The 20,420-nt window shown below is 41.6% G+C and overlaps 1 protein-coding gene across 5 annotated transcripts in view; it reads left to right on the top strand.

Annotated features, from left to right (window-relative positions):
• The window catches only part of PLCB1 (phospholipase C beta 1), a 948,624-nt gene that overhangs the window by 671,995 nt on the left and 256,209 nt on the right, over positions 1 to 20,420 (top strand). For all 5 annotated transcript variants that reach the window (XM_019516220.1, XM_019516217.1, XM_019516218.1 and 2 more), the window contains 3 exons: positions 1,411 to 1,557; positions 10,560 to 10,717; positions 18,811 to 18,893. In XM_019516220.1, the coding sequence (XP_019371765.1) occupies positions 1,411 to 1,557; positions 10,560 to 10,717; positions 18,811 to 18,893 (388 nt within the window). The remainder of the gene's footprint in view (positions 1 to 1,410; positions 1,558 to 10,559; positions 10,718 to 18,810; positions 18,894 to 20,420) is intronic.

Here is a 20,420-nt window from a genome sequence, read left to right on the forward strand (position 1 = left end):
GGGGGGGGGGGGGGGGGTGGAGGAATTTAGATAACTGGATTGGTTTAGCTTGGAGAAAAAAAGACCAAGGAGAGATGTGGTAACAGTCATCAGATGCATAAAAGATTGCTGCAAAAAAATCATTGTTTTATCCACTAGGATAGAACAGGTAGTAAGCTGCTCAAACTGCAGCAAGGAAGATTTAGATGAGACATTAAGAAACTTTGTCACCTTCAAGATAGTTGAAGGATAATTAAGTGAAGTTGAGACTCTCCATTAGCAAAGGGTTTTTTTAAGAACAGATTGGACAGCTGTCAGGAATGATTTAAGTGTAATTGTGTAAGCGGGTTGCCATGTTTGTGAGTTTCTTCAGGCAGGCTTGTGCTCCCTGGGCAGTGGCTCAGCCAGTGCCAGCAATAAAGGGGGTCTTTAAACAAAGCAAATGATATCCTGTCCCAGACAATTGGAGAGGTTCCTTATAACTCTGACCTTCACAGCAGTCCTGACCTTTAAGCAGTTCAACTCACCATTGCTTCCACATTTGCACTCTTTCTGTAGCCCTCCCAGCGAGCCACTCCCTCACTACTAGCCTTCCTGCAGCTGCAGCTTTTCAGCCAGGCTGGTTGACTCCTCTTAAGGTGAAATGACCATCCTGTGGCAAGTTGATACAGGTCACCCTATGACAAGTCTTGGAAAAGAGAAGGGCTAGAGGACCTTTCAAGGTCCATTCCAGTCCTGTGTTCTATTATTTCTATGATATTCACAATACAGAGAATTACCAGTTCTTGTGAATTGTTCTTAATCCATCCAATTAAGGGATTTCTGGCCCTCAGATTAGCAGTGTGTTTATTTCCTCTAGCAATGCTGTTTTTCTTCTGTCATTGCTCAGGCAAACTACCATTGCTGTCCAAGGGAATTTGCCTGAATAGAAATAGAATAAAATTAAGTTAGTCCCTGCTTTGGTCCCAAGGAAATGGAGTAAATGGAGATGATCTTGAAGACAATGAGCAGACCAGAAGAAATAGAACAGTATAACATTTTATATTTGGACCATATACAGGGAATTTTGATCCTAGTTTCTCTCTCCAGTGAGTGGAAGAAGAACAAAAGCAGTGTATAGTAATCTGTTTGCTTGAGTACAATACCTTCATTTTCAAAGCAATGAATGGATTACCCAATCTTATTCCACTTAGTGTCATGTATTTAGATCTCTACACACCATTTCAAAGTCTTAGCAGTAATTATGATAAGAATACCATGGTAAATATTATAAAACTAGGATATGTTCATAATTAGATAGAGAAAACATTGTTATCATATCGGTCCTCATTCGCCATGTTCTAAATATGGATCAACTAAAAAAGTTTGTATGTCCTGAAGATACTGTACTTAGAATTAATGTATGCCTCCCCTGGGTCTGTGTTTTCCCAGGACAGATATCAGTGGATGGATTTATGCGATATCTGAGTGGGGAGGAGAATGGCGTTGTCGCACCTGAGAAACTGGATTTGAATGAAGATATGTCTCAACCACTGTCTCACTATTTTATCAACTCCTCACACAACACCTACCTCACAGGTACTGTACTAGAAAGGTCTGATTTATTGCTTTACTGACCTAGCAGCATGTTTGCACTCGTACTGTACTCTAGACACACAACAATAAATGATCCTCTACTCTGTTATTCTACAAAGCAGAGAGAGCACCAATATTGACTGATATTCTCACTGCATCACAGATATGTCCCCTACTGAATGCATGTCAGAAGTTATACTGTTCAGTTAAGACCTGATCCAAAGCTCATTGAAATCAGTGGAAAGATTCCCATTGACTTAAAATGGGCTCTGAAACAGGCCCTATATTTGGAAAAGAGATGGTTAATTGTTTAGTGCCCCAGACCACACTGGGACAATGGCTTTGGATAGATTAATTAGTTTTTCAACAGTAGGTTGTTAAGTACCACCCTGAACGTACTTCAGATGGCCTGCAGCAAACTGAACCACAATATTTTTGTGAGATGAAACTTCAGCTTAAGAGTGTGGTGGTTGGAGAGATTAGAGGGGGGTTCCAAAGTAGTTTTTATGACTTTGGACCCTTTTACTGTGTATTACTGAAGAAAAGAGGTCTGATTAAAAGTTTAAAAAACATGACCTCTGAGGAAATACAGAAAGAACTCAATTTATGGAGTGTAGAGAAAAGAAGACAGAAGGGGAGTTTCATAACAGTGTTCCAGTCAAAAAAGGGTTGTTATGAAGAGACTGGTGATCAGTTGTAATCTGTGGCCACTGGGAGACAGGGCAAGAAATAATGTCCTGTTGCAGCAGGGAAGATTAAGATTAGATATTAGGAAGAGTTTTCTAACTACAAGGATGATTAAGCACTGGGACAGACAGATTACCTAGGGAGTTTGTAGATCTCCAGCCTGGAAATTTCTAAGTGCAAGTTAGGCAAACATTTTTCTGGGATAATTTAAGCAGTGGTGGACCTGTCTCGAACAGGGAGTTGAATTAAATGACCTCATAAAGTCCCTTTGAGAAGCAAATTTCTATGATTCTGTGGTCTGCTGCCTTCCTGTAGCATCCAGGCTCATGTTCTGGAGCAGTACTATTTGAAAAAGGATGAACACATAGAAGCTCTTATTGACTTAAATTATATTAAGAACCTGACTTCGACTGTTCGTGCATTAGAATAAATGGGGTTTAGACTCACTTAAAACTGTAAGAGCAAGTTAATTACTCTATAGTAATGTTTAGGAGTCTAAATTTTGGTTTTCATTTCTTACAACTTTCACTGGAAATATTTGTCCTTTTGCAAATAATTATAAATTCACAAGTTTATTTTTTAATATAGCATGTAAAAACTAAAAATTTTAGTTTGAGCATGCTTACTTGGGCAGTTGTTTTCTTGTGTTGGATTTCATCTTAGTATCACCTTGCTTCATATCAAACAAGGAAACAAGGCTAGAATATGTGCTAACATATGACTAGTACAATTGATTTATGGTCTTTTTAATATTGTTAATTTTGCAGATATTCCTCAACTGATGCTTTTAGTTCTGCTGAATACCAGTGTGCAGTAATTCAAACACAGACATTCAGTGGTGTGGCCTCCTCTAAATAGGCCAAGAGGTCGTTCCTTGGATTTGTTATATGTTTGTCATAGCACTTTCCACAGCGCCCACTGATTCTGTTATATAGTTAATGATCTGTCCTCGGTACCATTTGACACCCATTTTTCAGAGATTCATAACTTGGCCATAAAATGTGTTTTGTGCTAAAACTTGACATGTAACAACTCAGTTCAAGAGCAACTGTGTTTCTATAAACTGGGAGGGTGGGGGAACCAAACCAGCTGGACTGCTTTAAAGTTAAAATTCCAGTACAGAAAATTATGATCTCTGAAAGATTGCAGATGACTATGCAAAAGCAGCTTCCTTTTTTTATGGCAATTCTTTGTAAGCACGTTGTCTGTAATGTGGAAAAGGCCCAGTAGGTAAGCGGTAGAACTTATTTAATCAGGATCCTGCCACATCATGCAGAATTCCTGATCCATGGAATATCTCATTTCAATAGGAATGCTGTTGGAGAGATGCAGGAGGTCTGTCACATTATGGTGTCGGCCTACATGGCGGGGAGGCAGCAGAAGCTGGGGCCACATTCTGCTCTCATTTATGTACACAAAAAGATGTAGTAGTTCCCTTGATTTTTGTGGAGGTTTTTACTAGGGCTGAGCAGCATACAGTGAAAGCCTAACTGTTCAACTTAAAAGCACAGCAACCAAGAAATGCAGAATTTTTAAGGAAGAAACATCACATGTCCAGCCCATTTTGTATAGATACTGTAAATGTTTCAGCACAATAAGTGATCTGATAGTACATATCTTAGCTTCTCAGCACAGTTCCTAGCATTTGTGTTTCACTTTGCCTCCCCAGGTTTAAATTAGTCCAGATTCTCAAAAAGTCCTTCCAAGCTGCTCCTGCAGATTACTTGGCATTTGTGAGCAACTTCAGAAGCTGCTCTTGAAAATGTAGCTTTCAGTGTTCATTTGACTTCACTTTAGGGTTTGGCATAATTATAAGACAATTGTAGCACAGGTGGAGAAATGTTGTAATAAACAAGATAAGAAAAATACAGTTTTCTTTTGAGTTGTACACAAACTTTGGTTGAGACAGGAGGAGAGAAGAGACAGAAAACACATGTTCCACTTCTTATTGGGTTCTTCATGCTTAGTAACTCTGAGACAGCTGGCCTGGAATGGGATTTAATCATTAGATTTTATAGATTCATTACAAAAGCTGACAGCCATAGATTTTAATTCCAAGCTAGACCAGTTACAATCGTGTTGCCATTTGCATTCATTCAACAAGCACTTAGTTCAGTTTAACATGTAAAACAAATGCTGCTGAATTATCTCATTTGTGTAGTTGCCCAAGAGCATGTTGAAAGTATTGCAAAGGAAAGCTTCAGGAACATCTGTGCACTCATTTGAGTGGTGCAAATGGCAATAGCAACCAATCATGTAATAATTATTAGGGAGATAGGAAAACCATTTAGTTTAGCAATGCATTTTTGTTATGGTTACATTTATTGCACTACTAATTATCAACCCCTCTGTTAGTTTTTAAGCTAAGAAAATGACATCCCCAGCGAAGTAATATTACACCATAAAGAGAAGCATATGCACAGTCTGAATTTATTTTTAATTATAATGATCATTTTCCTAGCCTTTAGTAGAAACCCTTGGCAGTACATCAAGTCCTGATTATTTATTTAGAGGCTTACTTTTTTTTTCCTTAGGGAAATGTAAGTTTTAAGAATGAAGGTAAACCCTACCAAGAAAGAAATGATTTCCAGTGATTCTAGTCTGACTTAAAGAAATGTCATTTTCACCACTGGTTTTTTTTCGTTTTTTTTTCTCTTTTTCTTTTTTTATCTTACTCTTTCAACCTGTAATTTGCAGCTTTGCTTTGTGACTGATTTCTCATCAGCATTGCCTGAGGTTATTGCTGTTGTCACAGTGGGAAGTGATGCTGGAGCAGCTCTCCTGCAACACTGAGAGCCATGGAATAATGATCTCCATCTATCCTGATCATTATCACACACTTACTTAACCTTTATATGTATTTTGCCATCTGCCTTTTTGCCTGTTAGAGGGGAGGGAAAAAAAACAGTTCAGGACATGAAGCTGAGCAGAGCACAGTTTAATGCTATTTAACAAATAGCAAAATATACCTCAGGAACTTCTACTCCTCCAGTATCCATTGCTTCCATTCATGGTACAGTGCCACCAAGCATCTCTTGATAAAGCTCATAGGAAATACCAAGTAGTGCTCCCCAAAAGAAAGTCATTCTCTCCTCCTGTATTGCCACCATTCTGTATCTGTGCCACACTCCTGCATTTCATAGCCATTAGGGCTAGAAGGGACCTCACAAGATCATTGGGTCCAGCCTTCTGCCCAAGGGGAAGGAAGTCAGCTGGGGTCAGATGACCCCAGCAAGATAAGCATCCAAGATTTTCATAAAGGCATTCAGAGTAGGTACTTGTGCCAATTCTGGGGGGAGTCTATTCCAGACTCTGGAGACTCAGATGGTAAAGAAGTTTTTCCTTATGTCCAGCCTAAAATGGTCTTGCCACAGTTTGTGACTGTTAGATCTTGTCTTCCTTTGGGTGCCCTAGTGAACTAATGTTTTCCCAGTTCCCGATGCACACCACTTATATACTTATAGGCTTCCACCAAGTCACCCCTGAGCCTTTGCTTCTCCAGGCTGAACAGTCCCATGTCTCTCAGCCTCTCCTCATAAGGCCTGTTCTCTTGTCCTCTAATCATGTGTGTGGCTCTCCTCTGGACTGTCTCAAGCTTCTCCACATCTAAAGTGTGGAGCCCAGAACTGGATGCAGTATTCCCTCTCTGGCCTCACCAAGGCCTAGTAAAGTGGGAGGATGACTTCTTGGGTCTTGCTTGAGATGCATTGGTAGATGCAAGCCAGGGTTTGTTAGCTTTGCCAGCTGCAGCATCACATTGGTGGCTCATATTCATCTTGTGGTCTGTCATGACCCCCAAGTGGAGTGTGGAGTCCAGAATTTGATGCAGTACTCCAGCTGCAGCCTCATCAAGGCTGAGTAAAGCAGGAGGATGACTTCTTGGGTCTTGCTTGAGGTGCATCGGTAGATGCAAGCCAGAGTTTTATTTGCTTTGCTAGCTGCAGCTTTGCACTGGTAGCTCATTTTCATCTTGTAGTTGATCATGACCCCCAAGTCCCTTTTGGTCATGGTGCTAGTGAGTGTAGCACGGTTGAGCTTATAAGTATGATGGGTTTTTTCTCCCAACGTGGAGCACCTTGCATTGAGCACCGTGTGTTGAATACCATCAGGTTTTGATCTGCCCACCTTGCAAGCCTGTCTAGGTCAGCCTGAATTGCCAGCTTATCCTCTAGAGTGACCGCACTTCCCCATAATTTGGTGTTATCAACTAAGTCGCAGAAAACAGCAAGCAGGAGGAAAACCTATCCACCTTCTGTGTTAACTGTTTCCCAGCATTTGAACAGGGAACAAACTACATGGTGCTTAATGGATGGAATAATATCGTGCCCAAGAAGTCACATCTATACTTGTAGCCTCAGTACACAAAGGAAAAGAATACATTGTGTTTTGGACTCTAATTCTGTCTTCCTGTGCAAGGCAGAGTCACTTAGGAGGGGAAATGTGCTCTAAGTTTACTACTTCAAAAATAGTAGCCAGTCTCTAACATGTGACCCCATTGAGATCACCAGAAAAACTCCCATTAACTCAATGGCATTGGGTTCCTGCCCAACTTACCTACCATAACTTCAAGCAAGCAGGAATGCCACCTGATTTTCCCTGGCACTTTTTTAAGAGACCATGGCACTTGGGGAAGAAGTTCTCCATGCCTTCTCCCTAAGCTAGCTTTCCACACCATAAGAAATAGCTGATGCAGGAAGGAGAATAAAGAAAGTGGTCATCAAAAAACATAGTTTAACTTATTTCTGCTGTGTTTTAAAGGGTTGATGCAAAACCCCAGCTTTGAAAAGTAGACACTTTGAGGCTTTTGAAATCTAACTCTGGATTTCACATTTGAGTCAGTCTTCCATTAAAACAAAACTTAAAATGTAGTTAAATCTGAATTTGTTTCAGCTCATTGAATACAGATAAGAAAGACTGCATATTCCAAAGGTGTTCCTAAAATATTTGGTTTAGATGTCACCTCATGCAGTATGCATCGTATTTTCAACTTGAATAAATACAGCTTAAAGTTTGCATTCTTAGGTGCCTGACCCATGTGTGCAATACCCAGTTTGTATATGACTCTTGGGTATTTACCAGTTTAGTCGTGCAGTTGAAAAAATACATGTGTAACATTTTACATGCCTATGGTGTGGGGAGAAAGTACAAGTGTGTGGCTTCTCCATTATCAGTAGCCCAAATTTGGAAGGTCTGAGTGCATGTTCAATAAGCTATGCTATTTGTAGACAAAATTGGTCATTACAAGTAGAAGGATATCTGCCCATTCCTGAAGACAGTGGGTCAGAATCGTGGCTGGCAAAATCCAGATAGCTCCATTGACCTTGAACTATTCCAGTTTACATCCAGTGAGTTCAGAAATGTAGGTTTTTCAAAATATGCTCTCCCTTGCCCAATGTAGTACAGAAACAGCTAGAGTACTATAATGCTACACTAGATACTGTGTGTATTGAGGAAAAGAATGTCTAATAATTTCAGTTTTTATTATTAAATTGTGATATATTGTATGGTATTTTGAAGTATTACCATTGGTGTTTGATATTAGGATGCTTTCTAATACTTTGTTGAAAAGAATAATTTGTAGTAGATGCAGATTCAAATACCATCAGTGTCCTAAATAATGTACATTGAAGTCCTTAATGGAATATTGTCTGTATTCTGTATCTCAGAAAAATTAGACGTCAATACCATTTTGGTACCATTTTGTAATCTGATGACAGTCCAGCTGAGGACTGACTGTTCACAAAGCATGAACATCCTCTTGCCCTGAGCTGTGATCCTTTCGAAGAGAGGTGAATCTTACTAACAACACAGCATGAAAAAGTGTCATAGAGCAAGTAGTGCATGTGATGATTTAGTTAGAGTCTTAGAAGGTCAAGGATTTCTTAGGTCTAAAATGTTTGCTACAAACCTGTAGATGATGGACAGTAGTCTCCTCAGAAATACAGTACTGAGTGTTAATCAAAATCCAGTATGCTTTGAGGAAAAACAAAGACAGCATAAAGGGAAACAGTTCTATAAAGACATACAGCTTTTCAGTTAATCATAGAGAGGTAAGACTGGAAAGGACCTCCAGAGGTTATCTAGTCCATCCCAAATATAGATCAAAAACAGACCCTTAAAATGCATGTGTGCTGCTAATTAATGTGTGCTTGAGCTGGTTATGTATTTTTCCAGGAAAATAGATAACTGTGCACCATGAATGGTGTGGTTGCACACAAAAGATGTTTTCAAGTAAGATTATCTGTTTGTGTAGCTATCTGCACCTGAAAGCATATGCTAAAGGATCAAAGTGGAAAACATTGAAGAAAACAGGATAGAAAAGTAGATTAGAAAAGAAAATAGAGGAACAAACAAAAAAAGAAGTGAGAGGAATCAGCTGCATGTAAACACCTTTGCTGAATTCTCAGGATAGGATTTCCAAAAGCACTCAGCTTTGGTCTAGTTCTGCTGTCAGTGAAGCAAAAATTCCTGTTGATTTCAGAGGTTTGCCAGTACTTAGTGCTTTGGTGGTTCCGTCTTTGATTCACTATATCAAAGACAAGCCTTAAATAAGCATTTGCAAAAAGGTCCTTTAGTTAATTTTAATGTGAATTGAAAATACAGTAAAAATAAAGAAAAAATAGAAGTCTAAATTTAGTGGAACTAGTGGAAGTGCTTAGTTCGCAGAAAAAAGCTGGATGACTATAGAAATAGTAACAGAATAGAAGTACATTAATCTACAAGTATAGTATATAGCAATCTATTTAAGGTATTTATATGTCCCCAGTTCTATATGATCGGAGCTTCCATCACTCTTTATCCTCTCAGTACCCTTGTAAAGTTAGGGAAGTTCTATTCCCATTTTACAGATCCATACAGAAAGCAGAAAGCTAGCTCATGTCATACAGCAAGTGTGTAGTAGGGCAAGAATTGGAATCACATTCTTTGAAGCTAGCTCTGAACAATTCTTTTGATATCTTTATGGCTTTGTCACAAAAAGTCTTTACTACCATTACTGATGCTGAACCTGTCAGAAAAATTGAAGATTCCTATGCCTGTAAGTTCAGCATCTTTCATGATCAGGAACATTTGATTTAAGTCAGGGGTGTCAAGCATATGGCCCACGGGCCAGATCCAGCCTGCAGAGCTTCTCCATCCAGCCCACTGGGCTACTCGTGGGCCAGGCTATTTGAGGGCCTGGCTAGCAAGGGACAGGGCCTGCTACAGAATGTAGGAGTCCTGTTGACCGTGTCTGTTAATAGGAAACAAGGACTGTGTTGATACAGCTTGGCTCGCCCTGTAACCACTTGCCTTGCCACCTCTGCAGTTGTATCACCTCCGTGGTAGTAAGCAGTGATTTGGCCTGCAGCTGCTTGCCCCACTGTTTCTTCTACTGGACCTGCTGCTTGCCCTGTGGATCCAGCCTACAGAGCCAAGTGTCCTGGATCTATCACAAAGCACAGGATACTTTACTACCCTTGATTTAAATCATGGGGGGAAGATATCTACCAAAAGTCTCCTTGTTTGACAAAAGTTGGGTTTTGGTTGCTTGTCTATTTAATTTGCAACATGTTATTATCGAAAATGGACAATATCATTGCACCTCTTAGTGCAATATCATATCAGGAAGTTTAACTGACCAGTTCAGTATAAGGATTAGCATGTTAACTACTGATTTGGGAGATGGCAGAGCAACTGTACAGCAGTTGATTTTATATTGTATGGAAATGTCATATGTGCTATGACAAAACATGTTTTTTGCTGTTCTGGTTTTATTAGGTGTCCTTCAGCTCTTGTGTGGCTCAAAAGGTATAGCATCCCTTAGACTTCAGATGGTTGAAAGAGCTACTTATTAAAGTATAACATTCAAGCTATTTTAGGAAGTTAGACATTACTCTTCGAGAACAGCAAAAACAGCAGAGCTTTTTTTATAGTCCTGCAATTATGAAAAATCTTGCTGCTGTCAAAGTACACATTTAACAGTCTTATCATTTTAGGCAAACATTTCACAGAATGGAGAGTAATATTGGGTGACACTGGCTATACTGTTATTTTAACTGTCTTGATTCTGCATTTCCCTGTTGTTTTGCACCTGTTGGTTTCAATGAAGTCTGTCTTTGTTTGCCACAGTATAACTAAGAGCAGAATCCAGACAACCTCGTTGACTTGGCTTAACTCATTTTCATTAAATTCTCAAGCTTTTTACATGCCTTTGACAGCTTGCTTGTCACCAGAGGGTAAAATCTGCTGTTAACTCTAATTATTATTAGATTCTTTGTACTGGCTCCATAAGCCTCGAATGAGTTCCCTTGTTACCTGTTCATGTTATTTTGTCACAGCTGGACAGCTGGCTGGTAACTCCTCAGTAGAGATGTATCGCCAAGTGCTTTTGTCAGGCTGCCGCTGTGTGGAGCTGGATTGCTGGAAAGGACGCACAGCAGAAGAAGAGCCGGTCATTACACATGGATTCACCATGACAACTGAAATTTCCTTCAAGGTATGATAATACAGTACAGTGTCACTCTAGCTGGTATAGTTTCTTTTTGTGGAAAATGCATCCAGAATGCTTTACAAACTTAAGTACATTTCTCCAGGGAATATAGTAAAGTGAAGGTGGAAGGAAAAAGACTTGAGGGGCAAAGAGATGTCTTCAGATGACATTGAAAATAGATAGAGAGCTGTTGAAACTGAGGAGGGAAAGGCTGTTGAAATGTTCTGGTCCTGAAGAGTAAAAGGTCACCAATGATCATGAAGTCAGGAAAGGGACTGTATAGGGTAGTTGCCTGCAGGGCCAGTGTATTGGGCTGAATGACCCAGGAGGCCTCCGCCTGTTCCAGGTTCCTCTAAGTGGAGGACACTTCAGGACAGAGAAGAGGCCAGTGCTGTGTTTCAGACAAAGCAGGAAGACAAACATGGAGTCCTCAGCTAATTTTATGCACATGGAGATGAATGGGAATTGGATCTTGAGGTGAACAGGAGCCAGTAGGATTGTTAGAAGATAGAGGGGATATTGTCCCATTCCTTAGTACAAGTGAGAAGATGCTCAAGAAAATCCTTTACATGCCAGAATCTGGAAAGCTGGGACCTGCATTGTGATGAAATGGGTCCAAACAAGGAAAGATGAGTGAAGATTTCGATACCAAAAGAGGCAGTTTTCTCCTACCCAAGTTTGCGGCCATGGGTTTTCTCTCCTTTCCATGGCGTTCAATACTACTCCTGCCTTTGCCCTGACAAGGCTGCAGGATAAATTGCTGTTTAGTGGGCTCAGAGCCCACACAAACTTAAAAAATAGGCCTCCTCCCCTTCAGGATCCCAAGAGCTGCCAAAATACCAATGCTTTGAGTGGTGCTTTAGGTGTACTCCTTAGTCCCATGGCTCTGGATGCCTTGGTCTCTGGTACCACATGGCTTAGGAAACAGGGAATAAATAGGGAAAGCAGGAAACTAAAAATACCAGAGCTTAGAAAGTAGTGAGACCACAAACACAGTTGAAGAAATTAATTCAGCTGTAAATTCAAGTTAGCAGAGAACAGTGGGCCCCTCCATCCAGGTAAGTGAGATATTAAGATTATCAATTGGACCTGAGCATTTGTAGCAATAATAATAAAAAATTTAAAAGTTAACTCTAATGGATACAACTTTCCCATTCGGGGCAGTAGAAGCAACTGCTGTGGTGGGGAAAGCAGTGGTGTGATGCAAGGGGCCAGACCTTGTCCACCTGTGCCTGCCCCCCTGCCACATGCCCACCCTGCCTCCTGCCCCTCTATGCCTTTTCCTGCCCCCCACTCCCTGAATCCCACACTCCAGGCCCCCACCCTACCTTATCTTCTGCTGCAGCTCTGCTCCCCTGGGATAGTCAGCAGAAGTGGCAGCCCAGGCCTGGCCCCAGCCCAGCCTGGCTAGGAAGAAGCAGTGGCAGCTCCCTGCCAGGCCAGCTCAGGACTGGAAGGACCAGAGCTGGAGCATAAGGTCAGGGGGGGATGCTGTGGGGAGTGGAGCAGTGGGTGGGGCGAAGCCTCAGTGGGGGGCAGAGGGTAGGAGGGGTAGGCATAGGCACAGAGGGTAAGGGGAAGAGCAGACTATAGGTTCCCCTACACCCCCACCCCATGGTCTCCCCTATGCGCCCTCTGGCTGCGTGCCCTTTTCCCACCAAAAACGCTATTTCTGCCAGGGCAGGCAGCAGTTCATCTCCAGCTTTTGCCCTGAGTGCATTGCCAGAACTGAGCTGCTGCCTTCCCCAGCCAGTACTGGAGTCCAAGATGAGACTCTTTTCCCCTGCCCCCTCCCAATACTGATTTGGATTCAAGGAAATAACAGTATATAGCTGTGAGTCTTCATTGTGCATTTGATCTGTAGGCTGTTTCTGTCTTTTGTTTTTTGTCTACATTAGATAGTCAGCAGTAACAGTACTCAGCTTAAAATGTTGCATCCAGGTAGAATTTTTGACTTCCAAAAAAGATATTTCTATATATTTTAGGTATTTCTTTTTCCATGAGACTACCTTTCTAGGCTTACTTATATGCAGAAGGCTTATGGGGGGAAAAACATCCTTCTGTGAAATATCATAATAGAACAAGTGACAGGTCCTACTACTTTTCCAACTACAAATTTTATGTCTTCTACTCTGAGGCACAAGTGTATTTTTGTCTAGATAGTAATTTCTTAAAGATAAACATAGTGGACACAACAACGTGTCTGCTGTTCCATACTTACCATGTTTTTCTTGAACTCCGCTCCAATTGATATATTCCCAGGAAAATATAAAATATAATCCTTTTGCACTATTACTACTAACTCTCCCATTAAATTGGCAAAAAACTTGTTGATACTGGTATGTGTAGAGTTTGGTTCCTAAAAGATGTTTTATTAAATAAAATTGTTCTCAACATTTTTTCAGCCACGTGTAAAAGCATAAAGCAACCTGCTACCTGACCCTATAAAAGTGCCTTAGCCTCCTGGAGAAGGAAGTCCAAAATCGTTGGAAGTTTAGCCCATTCTGTGATACAGCTCAGTCTCTGTACCACTGGAGTATGACTGATATGAACAGGGTCAGATTAACCCTTTAGCGGGCCCTAGGCAAACACACTAGGCACCTAGTTGCTTTGCATAGGGCAGCAGCCGCTGCCAGGGCTTGGAGCTGCAGCATGTATCCCTAGAAAGGAAAAGGAGCCGGGCAGCACTGCAGCAGCATGGCAGTGGCACTGCTGCAGCAAATTAAGTACAACTGGGCCCCTTCTTCGCTTAGGGCCCTAGGTATGTGCCTAGTTTGCCTATGAGTTAATCCAGCCCTGGATCTGAAAAGGAAATTCTGAATCTAAAACAAACTTTCAGTCACTCCGAAGGTGGAGGTTCATATTGTTTCTTTGTTTTTAATTTATTTCTTGCTGCTTTTCTTCCTTTCTAAAGTGTATGCTGCTTGACTTGGAATGAACAAAGTGGCAGTGAAATAGCACGTCAATGGTGTGTGAATCAATTCTGAATGATCACTGACTCTGGCTCTTGAGTGCTGAGTCATTAATCAGTTCACTCTTTTGGCATGTCTATGACATGCAATGCTTTTTTGCTCAGTCTGCCAGTTGATACTGACTCAAATAGATTTTCTCAGCTTCAGGAATAATATAAACTCACCATGAAAGAACTTCATTCTTTTGCTTTTTTTTAACCTCACCTCTTGATTTGGAGGAATTTGTGAGGTTTCTATGTGCTGCTTAGAACTGCAGAGGTGTATGACTGTACAACAAAACCAAACATGTTTTCTCTCCTCAAAATCAGAATGTGCTTTCTGTGTATGTATTACTTTTATAGGGTATTTTGGAGGATCACTTCAAGTGAGTCTGACTCCTGTTGTGGCAAAGCTTGCATCTTAGTTTCCCTTCTACCTTTTATCTTTTACTCATTGAAGATGATCATGGTATAAATATGAAGACCCAGGACAACCTTGAAATGGGACATCACTTCATTTACCCCATTTCCTTGTCTCTCATCTACAGATTTTGACCATACAGAAGAACCATTCACACTTTTTACCCTTATAGAGCTGATGCCTCCTCCTGTAGTCAGTATTAAACAGTTAAGTTGTAGTTGAGAATATCGACACTTTAAAATGACTGTATGGAACTTGTCCATAACTAGAGGATAAAACCTGCCTCAGATGCCTAAGGGAAGTGCTTTACTGCAATATTCTGCTCCCTTCACATACACAGAACTCCCACTACTATCCAGGTTTAGTATTGCTGTGTAGATCTGAGAGTAGAACTGAGCTCTCAGTCCCTAGCAGGTGTTAAAAGGCTAACACATGCTCTTTACCTGAACATGAGTCACAGGCTCCTGCAGACTGTCAGAATCTACTACAAAATAGCATTTAGCTCCATGCAGTACAGCTGAGGGCTTGAAAAATGTGTGTTTTTATTGTGTTTACAGGTACAATTGTGGTTCAGTTTTGAGGGTGATAAATTAGACCAAAAAAAGTAATGAATAACTCTTAGAATCTCTAAAGATGGTTTGCCCTTTTTTGGTAGGTCATATTGTTCTTATATTGGTGAGGGATTGTCCAAATGAGCCTACTGACTTACAAGTATAAATTCCACTGACTTTCAAGTGCTCCAACATCACTTAAACTCCTGTCATAAATCCAACAGAGTGCCAAATTTAAGGTGACAAAACTATTTGGTGATATATCAACACCATCAAAAGGAAGTATTTTGTGCTGTCCAATAGCATAATATATGTCATTGGACATATAGTGGATGTGGATGTTGACATTGGTGGGTAGACCACTTGACTTGTGGAGGACTGATTTTAGAGTCTGCTCTGGCCACCATCATCCACACCTTCATAACCTTAACATTAGACTACTGTAGTGTACTCTACATAGGGCTGCCCTTGAAAACTGTCCAGAAACTGCAACTGGTGCATAATACAGTAGCCCACCTTCTGATGGAGATAGGTCATGAGGAGTGCAAAACTCCAGTCCTCCAATGTCTGCACTGACTCCCAACAGCTTTTTTGGTGCATTTCAAGGTACTACTCTTGACTTATAAGTCCCTAAACAGCCTGAGCCCTACATACTTAAGGGATTCTTCCCTATGCCCTGTCATGATCCCTAAAGTCAGCCAAGGGCAATGTCCTGCAGGTACTATCCATATGTCAAGTCCTTTGATGAAAAGGTATAGGAGGTCATTCTCAGCAGTCAATCCTCAGCTCTGGAACTCCCTCTTGAAGCTCTCCAGAGCACAAGACTGAACATCTTTCAGAAATGCGGCAATACCTTTCTATTTGGGCAGTCATTTAGCAGGCAAAACTAGGCTGAGATGTTGTCTGGTGGGTCTCTGCTTTGTTTTGTTTTATTTTGTTTTATTTTTTCTATTTGCCCTTTTAAGTTGTTCTGTTTCTCTTGCTCTTAAGCTGCTGTGAACCTTTGTTGGAAAGGTCAGCATGTAAATTGCATAAATAAATAAATTGCATGAATACATTTGCTGATGGTTATCTATTATCAGACTAGATGTGATTACTGAATATTGATTTACTTAGTGATTTTAATTCTGTAAATAAAAATAACCATGATGCTACTGCTTGATATGGCCAACCCCATGCTAGGCTCTCAACTGGGAAATTACTTACAGAAGAAAAGAAAAAAAATAAAGTTTTGGCTTTTGATGCTGCTCAGAGTTTGGAAAATTAAAAATAATCCTGGTAGAAATGGATTTATAGAGTCGACATGAGGCAGTTAAAAATTCTAGATGGTTGTTCTTTAACACACAGTGTCACCATATCGTACACATGTGTGCATGAGTGAGCATATATTTATAGCCACCTAGATAAGGAACCAGTTTCCTAGCTCTCTCAACTTCAGGGCTAGGGACAGACAGTCAAAAAGCCTGAGCCTGAATTGATTCAGTCTTTGCAGGTTAGTCTAAGCCTTGTCACAGCACGGACCAGAGCCAGCATGTGGTCTGCTAGCTAATACACAGATACCTCTCAGCAAAGCAGAGGGGAGGGGGGAATTCCTGCATAGCAGGGAGTGGTGAGGGGGAGGGGGAAGAGCAGCCTGCAAATCTCTGCAAGAGTTGCTGCCAGGGAGCAGAGGGGAGGGGCCAGCTCTTCTGTGGAGCAGAAAGCCCTGCCCAGCCCAGAGAGCATGCTGGGATGCTTGGGGTGTCTGGCTTAACTTAAACCAGCAAGGGGTCTGGGACAGATATTGCATAAACTGGTTTGACCCAAGTCAGTTAAGTCTGATTCTACATTGAACCAGGTTTATCTCAAACCAGTTTCAGCCATTTTCAGACTGGTTTATGTACACTGAACATCTGTTCTGTTACAGGTTTAAACCAGTTTCTGATCACTGACCTGGTTTATGTATAATGTCTGTTCCTAGGCCAGGCGAGGATCTTCTCCAGACAACATAGATATGAAATAATACAAAAACTGTAAAGACTGAATTATAGTTGATGTTGCCAAATCTTTCTGTACTGGATATTTTTCTTCAAGCCTAGACTTGGCTATCATATGAACACACCAAAATATATCAATTTGGTGGAAAAAGGAGTACATTTCTAAACATGATGGTTGCAAAAATTAGCTTTAAAATATAACCCTGAAAAGTTCACAAGCCAGAAAACAAACAAACAGTAATCCAAATACAGTTTTTAAAATATTATTTTAAAACTGATCTCATGATTTTACAAGGGCCTAACTCATAATTTTTGCTTAAATACCAAAGGTTGGCAACAGTGCATGTGAAAAAAATTCCAATGCTGGTGTGAAACAAGCATGTAACCCAAGAGGGAAATGTAAATAATTTCTAACAATAAGTATTTTACTACAGGGTATAATGAGCCTACAGCTGAAATTAGTGTCATAAAATGATTACGTGTGTGTGTGTGTGTGTGTGTGTGTGTGTGTGTGTGTGTGTGTGTGTGTGTGTGTGTGTGTAAAATAGAGAAAACCAGAGATTTTTATCCTTTACAGGAAAATGTGGATTTTTAATTTTACTAGAGAAACCTGCTGTTTCCATTTTGCAAACAGCTCTCTGCAGGCTGGCAGAGTTCCAGGCTGCAAAGGGCAGAGAGGAAATGGGAGGAGGGTGGTAAGGAAGGGAGCATAATGTGCATGTATATACACATAGCTGCCAAGGAGCCTGGAGGGTCGCTCGCACAGGTAAGTGGGGGCAGGGATTTGAGGTCCCCCTAGGGAGGGAGGAAGTTGAGCAGGGTTGGGGCTGGGGATGCTGCCTGAGTGGGTGTTGCATTCGGCTTGCAGCCCAGGGCTGCAATGCATGGCCACAGGGCCCCTGCGGGGAGTGGGAGAGGGGCACAGGTGGCTCGTGTGGGGGAGAGGGGCCAGCTCCCTGCTGCTACATGCACTCCTGGGTGGACAGGGGGATCTGTGACCCCCCCCAGATCTGTGCATGGGGCGGGGCTGGGCATGAGCTGGTGCTCCCACCTTGCGGCCCAGCAGGTGAGACCCAGCACTGTGGAGCAGAGCAGGGTTTTGTGGGGAAGCTGTTTGCTGCTGCAAGCTCTGTGCCACCCTGCTGATGTGCCCCCTGCATGCAGGGGAGGGCAGCATGGCAGGAGCCTGAGCCTGCAGTGGGCAGCCTGCACCCACCCCGAACCCCACACCAGAAGGGGGCATAGTGGCAGGGAACTGCCCCCCCCACCCGAGCCTGCCACAGGCAGCCAGGCACAGGAGGGGGGAGCTGGGCTCTGTTTCGCTGCAGCAGCCACCACCTCCTGCCAGGGGCAGGTGGCTGCAGACCCAGGTTCCTGGCCCCATAGCCCTGGTAGTTGGGGGCCCCCTCTGGCAGGTCTGGGGGGGCAGGGGGCTGTGGGTGGGGGGCAAGGGGCACCAGCAGAGCTGTGGGGGCTATGGGGGGGAAGTGCAGGACACAAGCAGGGCCAGGGGTTTGTAGGGGGAGGGAATGAGGGCTTTTCATTTTAATCACGAATTTTGAGGTTTCTGTCAGAATTTGCAATTTTTTTATCGTGGAAAACCGGGATCCCCGGTGTTCACGTACTATTGCTTATTCAGTCAAAGTTGAAAACCAGCTTTTATAAACAATCCAGTTTCTGAACTGATGTTTGATGATTATTACACAGTAGGTTGCTAAAACTGAATGAAGAAATCTTTCATTTTTATACCTTGGAGGGATTTCCCACATCAAAAAAAAGGGATACTGAAAGTTGTGGATCAGAGTAACTAAGGCTTTTACCCCTCAAAAAAAAAATGCTGCTCAAAAAATACAACAAGCTTGCCAAACAGAACACGAATTATTTTAATTATGCAAAATAGTCCATGAAAGGCATAGCTTTAGGAGTGGCATTGTTTCCTGCAAAGACAAAATTATGTTTAAGCTATTTTTTCATTCACAGACGGGCACCAAAATGTTCCTGGAGTAATGTAACTCTTGAGGCTACTCTGTCATTTTAAAAATAAGCTTTCAGGTTGCTTTGAATAAAAGATCTGGCCAGGGTTTTGAAAGGCACTCAGGTCTCTTACGTTTGCTTTGCAGGTAGATAAGTTAAATCAGAAACCAGAATGCATTTACGTTAGCTACAAGGTTGTGTGACTCACCTGTGTTCTAATTCTTTAGGAAGTCATAGAAGCAATTGCTGAATGTGCATTTAAGACATCACCTTTTCCAATCCTCCTCTCCTTTGAAAACCACGTGGATTCGTAAGTAATTATAGGATTGCAGTGTATAGTATTATAACTTGACAAAGCCTAACCTCAGGATTGTTTAGCCATTCTTGGCATTTTTATTAGTTGGCTTTTTCATCAGTCAGCATCACCACGTTTCTGTCATCCTGTACTTAGGCTCTATTTCGGCAGCATACTTAAGCACAGTCAAGCAAGTGTGAGTAGTACCATGACATCAAATGAAACTTGTCAGCTCCTTCAAGTTAGGCATGTTCTGGGGTGTCTTGGTGAATCAAAGCCTTAAGTATGAATGGGTATGTTTAAATAGTCATGGGCCAAATGCTGCCACTTTTCCTTAGGTTGAGAAATATCTGACTCGTCAAGCAGCCCCATATGATTTTATTGTAGCTACTCCATGACCACTTAACAAGAGAACAGAGGACAGAATCTGACCCTTTGTGTAAAGATTTGGGGTCAGATTCCCAATGACAGTAAAATAAAACTAAAAGAGGGAGCATGAAAGAATATGCATCATAATCACTTTAACCCACACAGCTCTACGTGGAGGGGTTGTGGAAACTTTTTCACTGGAAATTTTTAAGAACAAAATAGATGAGCATACATCAGGGATGCTCTTAAGTATATGAGATACTTCCTCAGAACACAAAAATGGGTTACATGATCTCTTGACATCCTTCTCAGCCCCACATTTTTACTGATTCTGTGGTATGATTATCAATGAATACTTCATCACTCAAACTAGCTGGTCCACAGAGCAAGATTTAATCTACAGAAATAATTACTCATGCCTCCCTTCTACCAGAATCTCAGCTCTAAGACCTCAGTCTTAATCTTGCTAAGGAATGAGTTACTTAGCTCATACCTAAATGTCATCAGGACCCATAAATTAGTCAATTCTCTTGGCATTCTTGGATTGTGATGCACACAAAGACAGCTGAAGGAAGCAAAGGTATCCTGCTTTTATTCATAGTCCGGTAGTTAGGACACTCACTACAAAGCCCCAGGTTCAAATGTCTTCTCAGCATGAGGAGATGAAAGCCACATCTCCCATCTCCCTGTTTGGGCTTGTGCTCTTTTGCTTTCTGTGCCAACAGATCTTAAATTCTTTGCTGCATTGACATAGCTTCAGTAGGAGGGGTGGAGCATGCTTTCTTCTGTCTTACAGCAGAATTCATCATTAACTGCACTGTCTCTGCATTATGGCAAAACAATGGTCAAAGTAACAGTTTAGGTCCAAGCAACCACAAAACTGATGATTACCAGACTATCTCATACCATACTTCTTTTTTTAACCCCTCCTTCCATTCACAAAACGAGTCAGATAAGGTTGTTTGGGTAAATGTGATATCTTTTATCAAACCACCTGAATAGTTGAAAAAATTGTTCTTTACAAGCTTTCAGGCAAAAGCACGCTTCTTCAGGCAGAGGGAGAGTCTGCTGGTGTTAGACACAGAGTAGACAAACACCAGCAGGCTTTCCCTGTGCCTGAAGCTTGTGCCCTAAAGCTTGTAAAGAACAATCTTTCCAACTGTTCAGTTCATC

The sequence above is a fragment of the Gavialis gangeticus genome, unplaced genomic scaffold, assembly GCF_001723915.1.
Source record: "Gavialis gangeticus isolate Ggan-Ray unplaced genomic scaffold, GavGan_comp1, whole genome shotgun sequence".
Lineage (NCBI taxonomy): Eukaryota > Metazoa > Chordata > Crocodylia > Gavialidae > Gavialis > Gavialis gangeticus.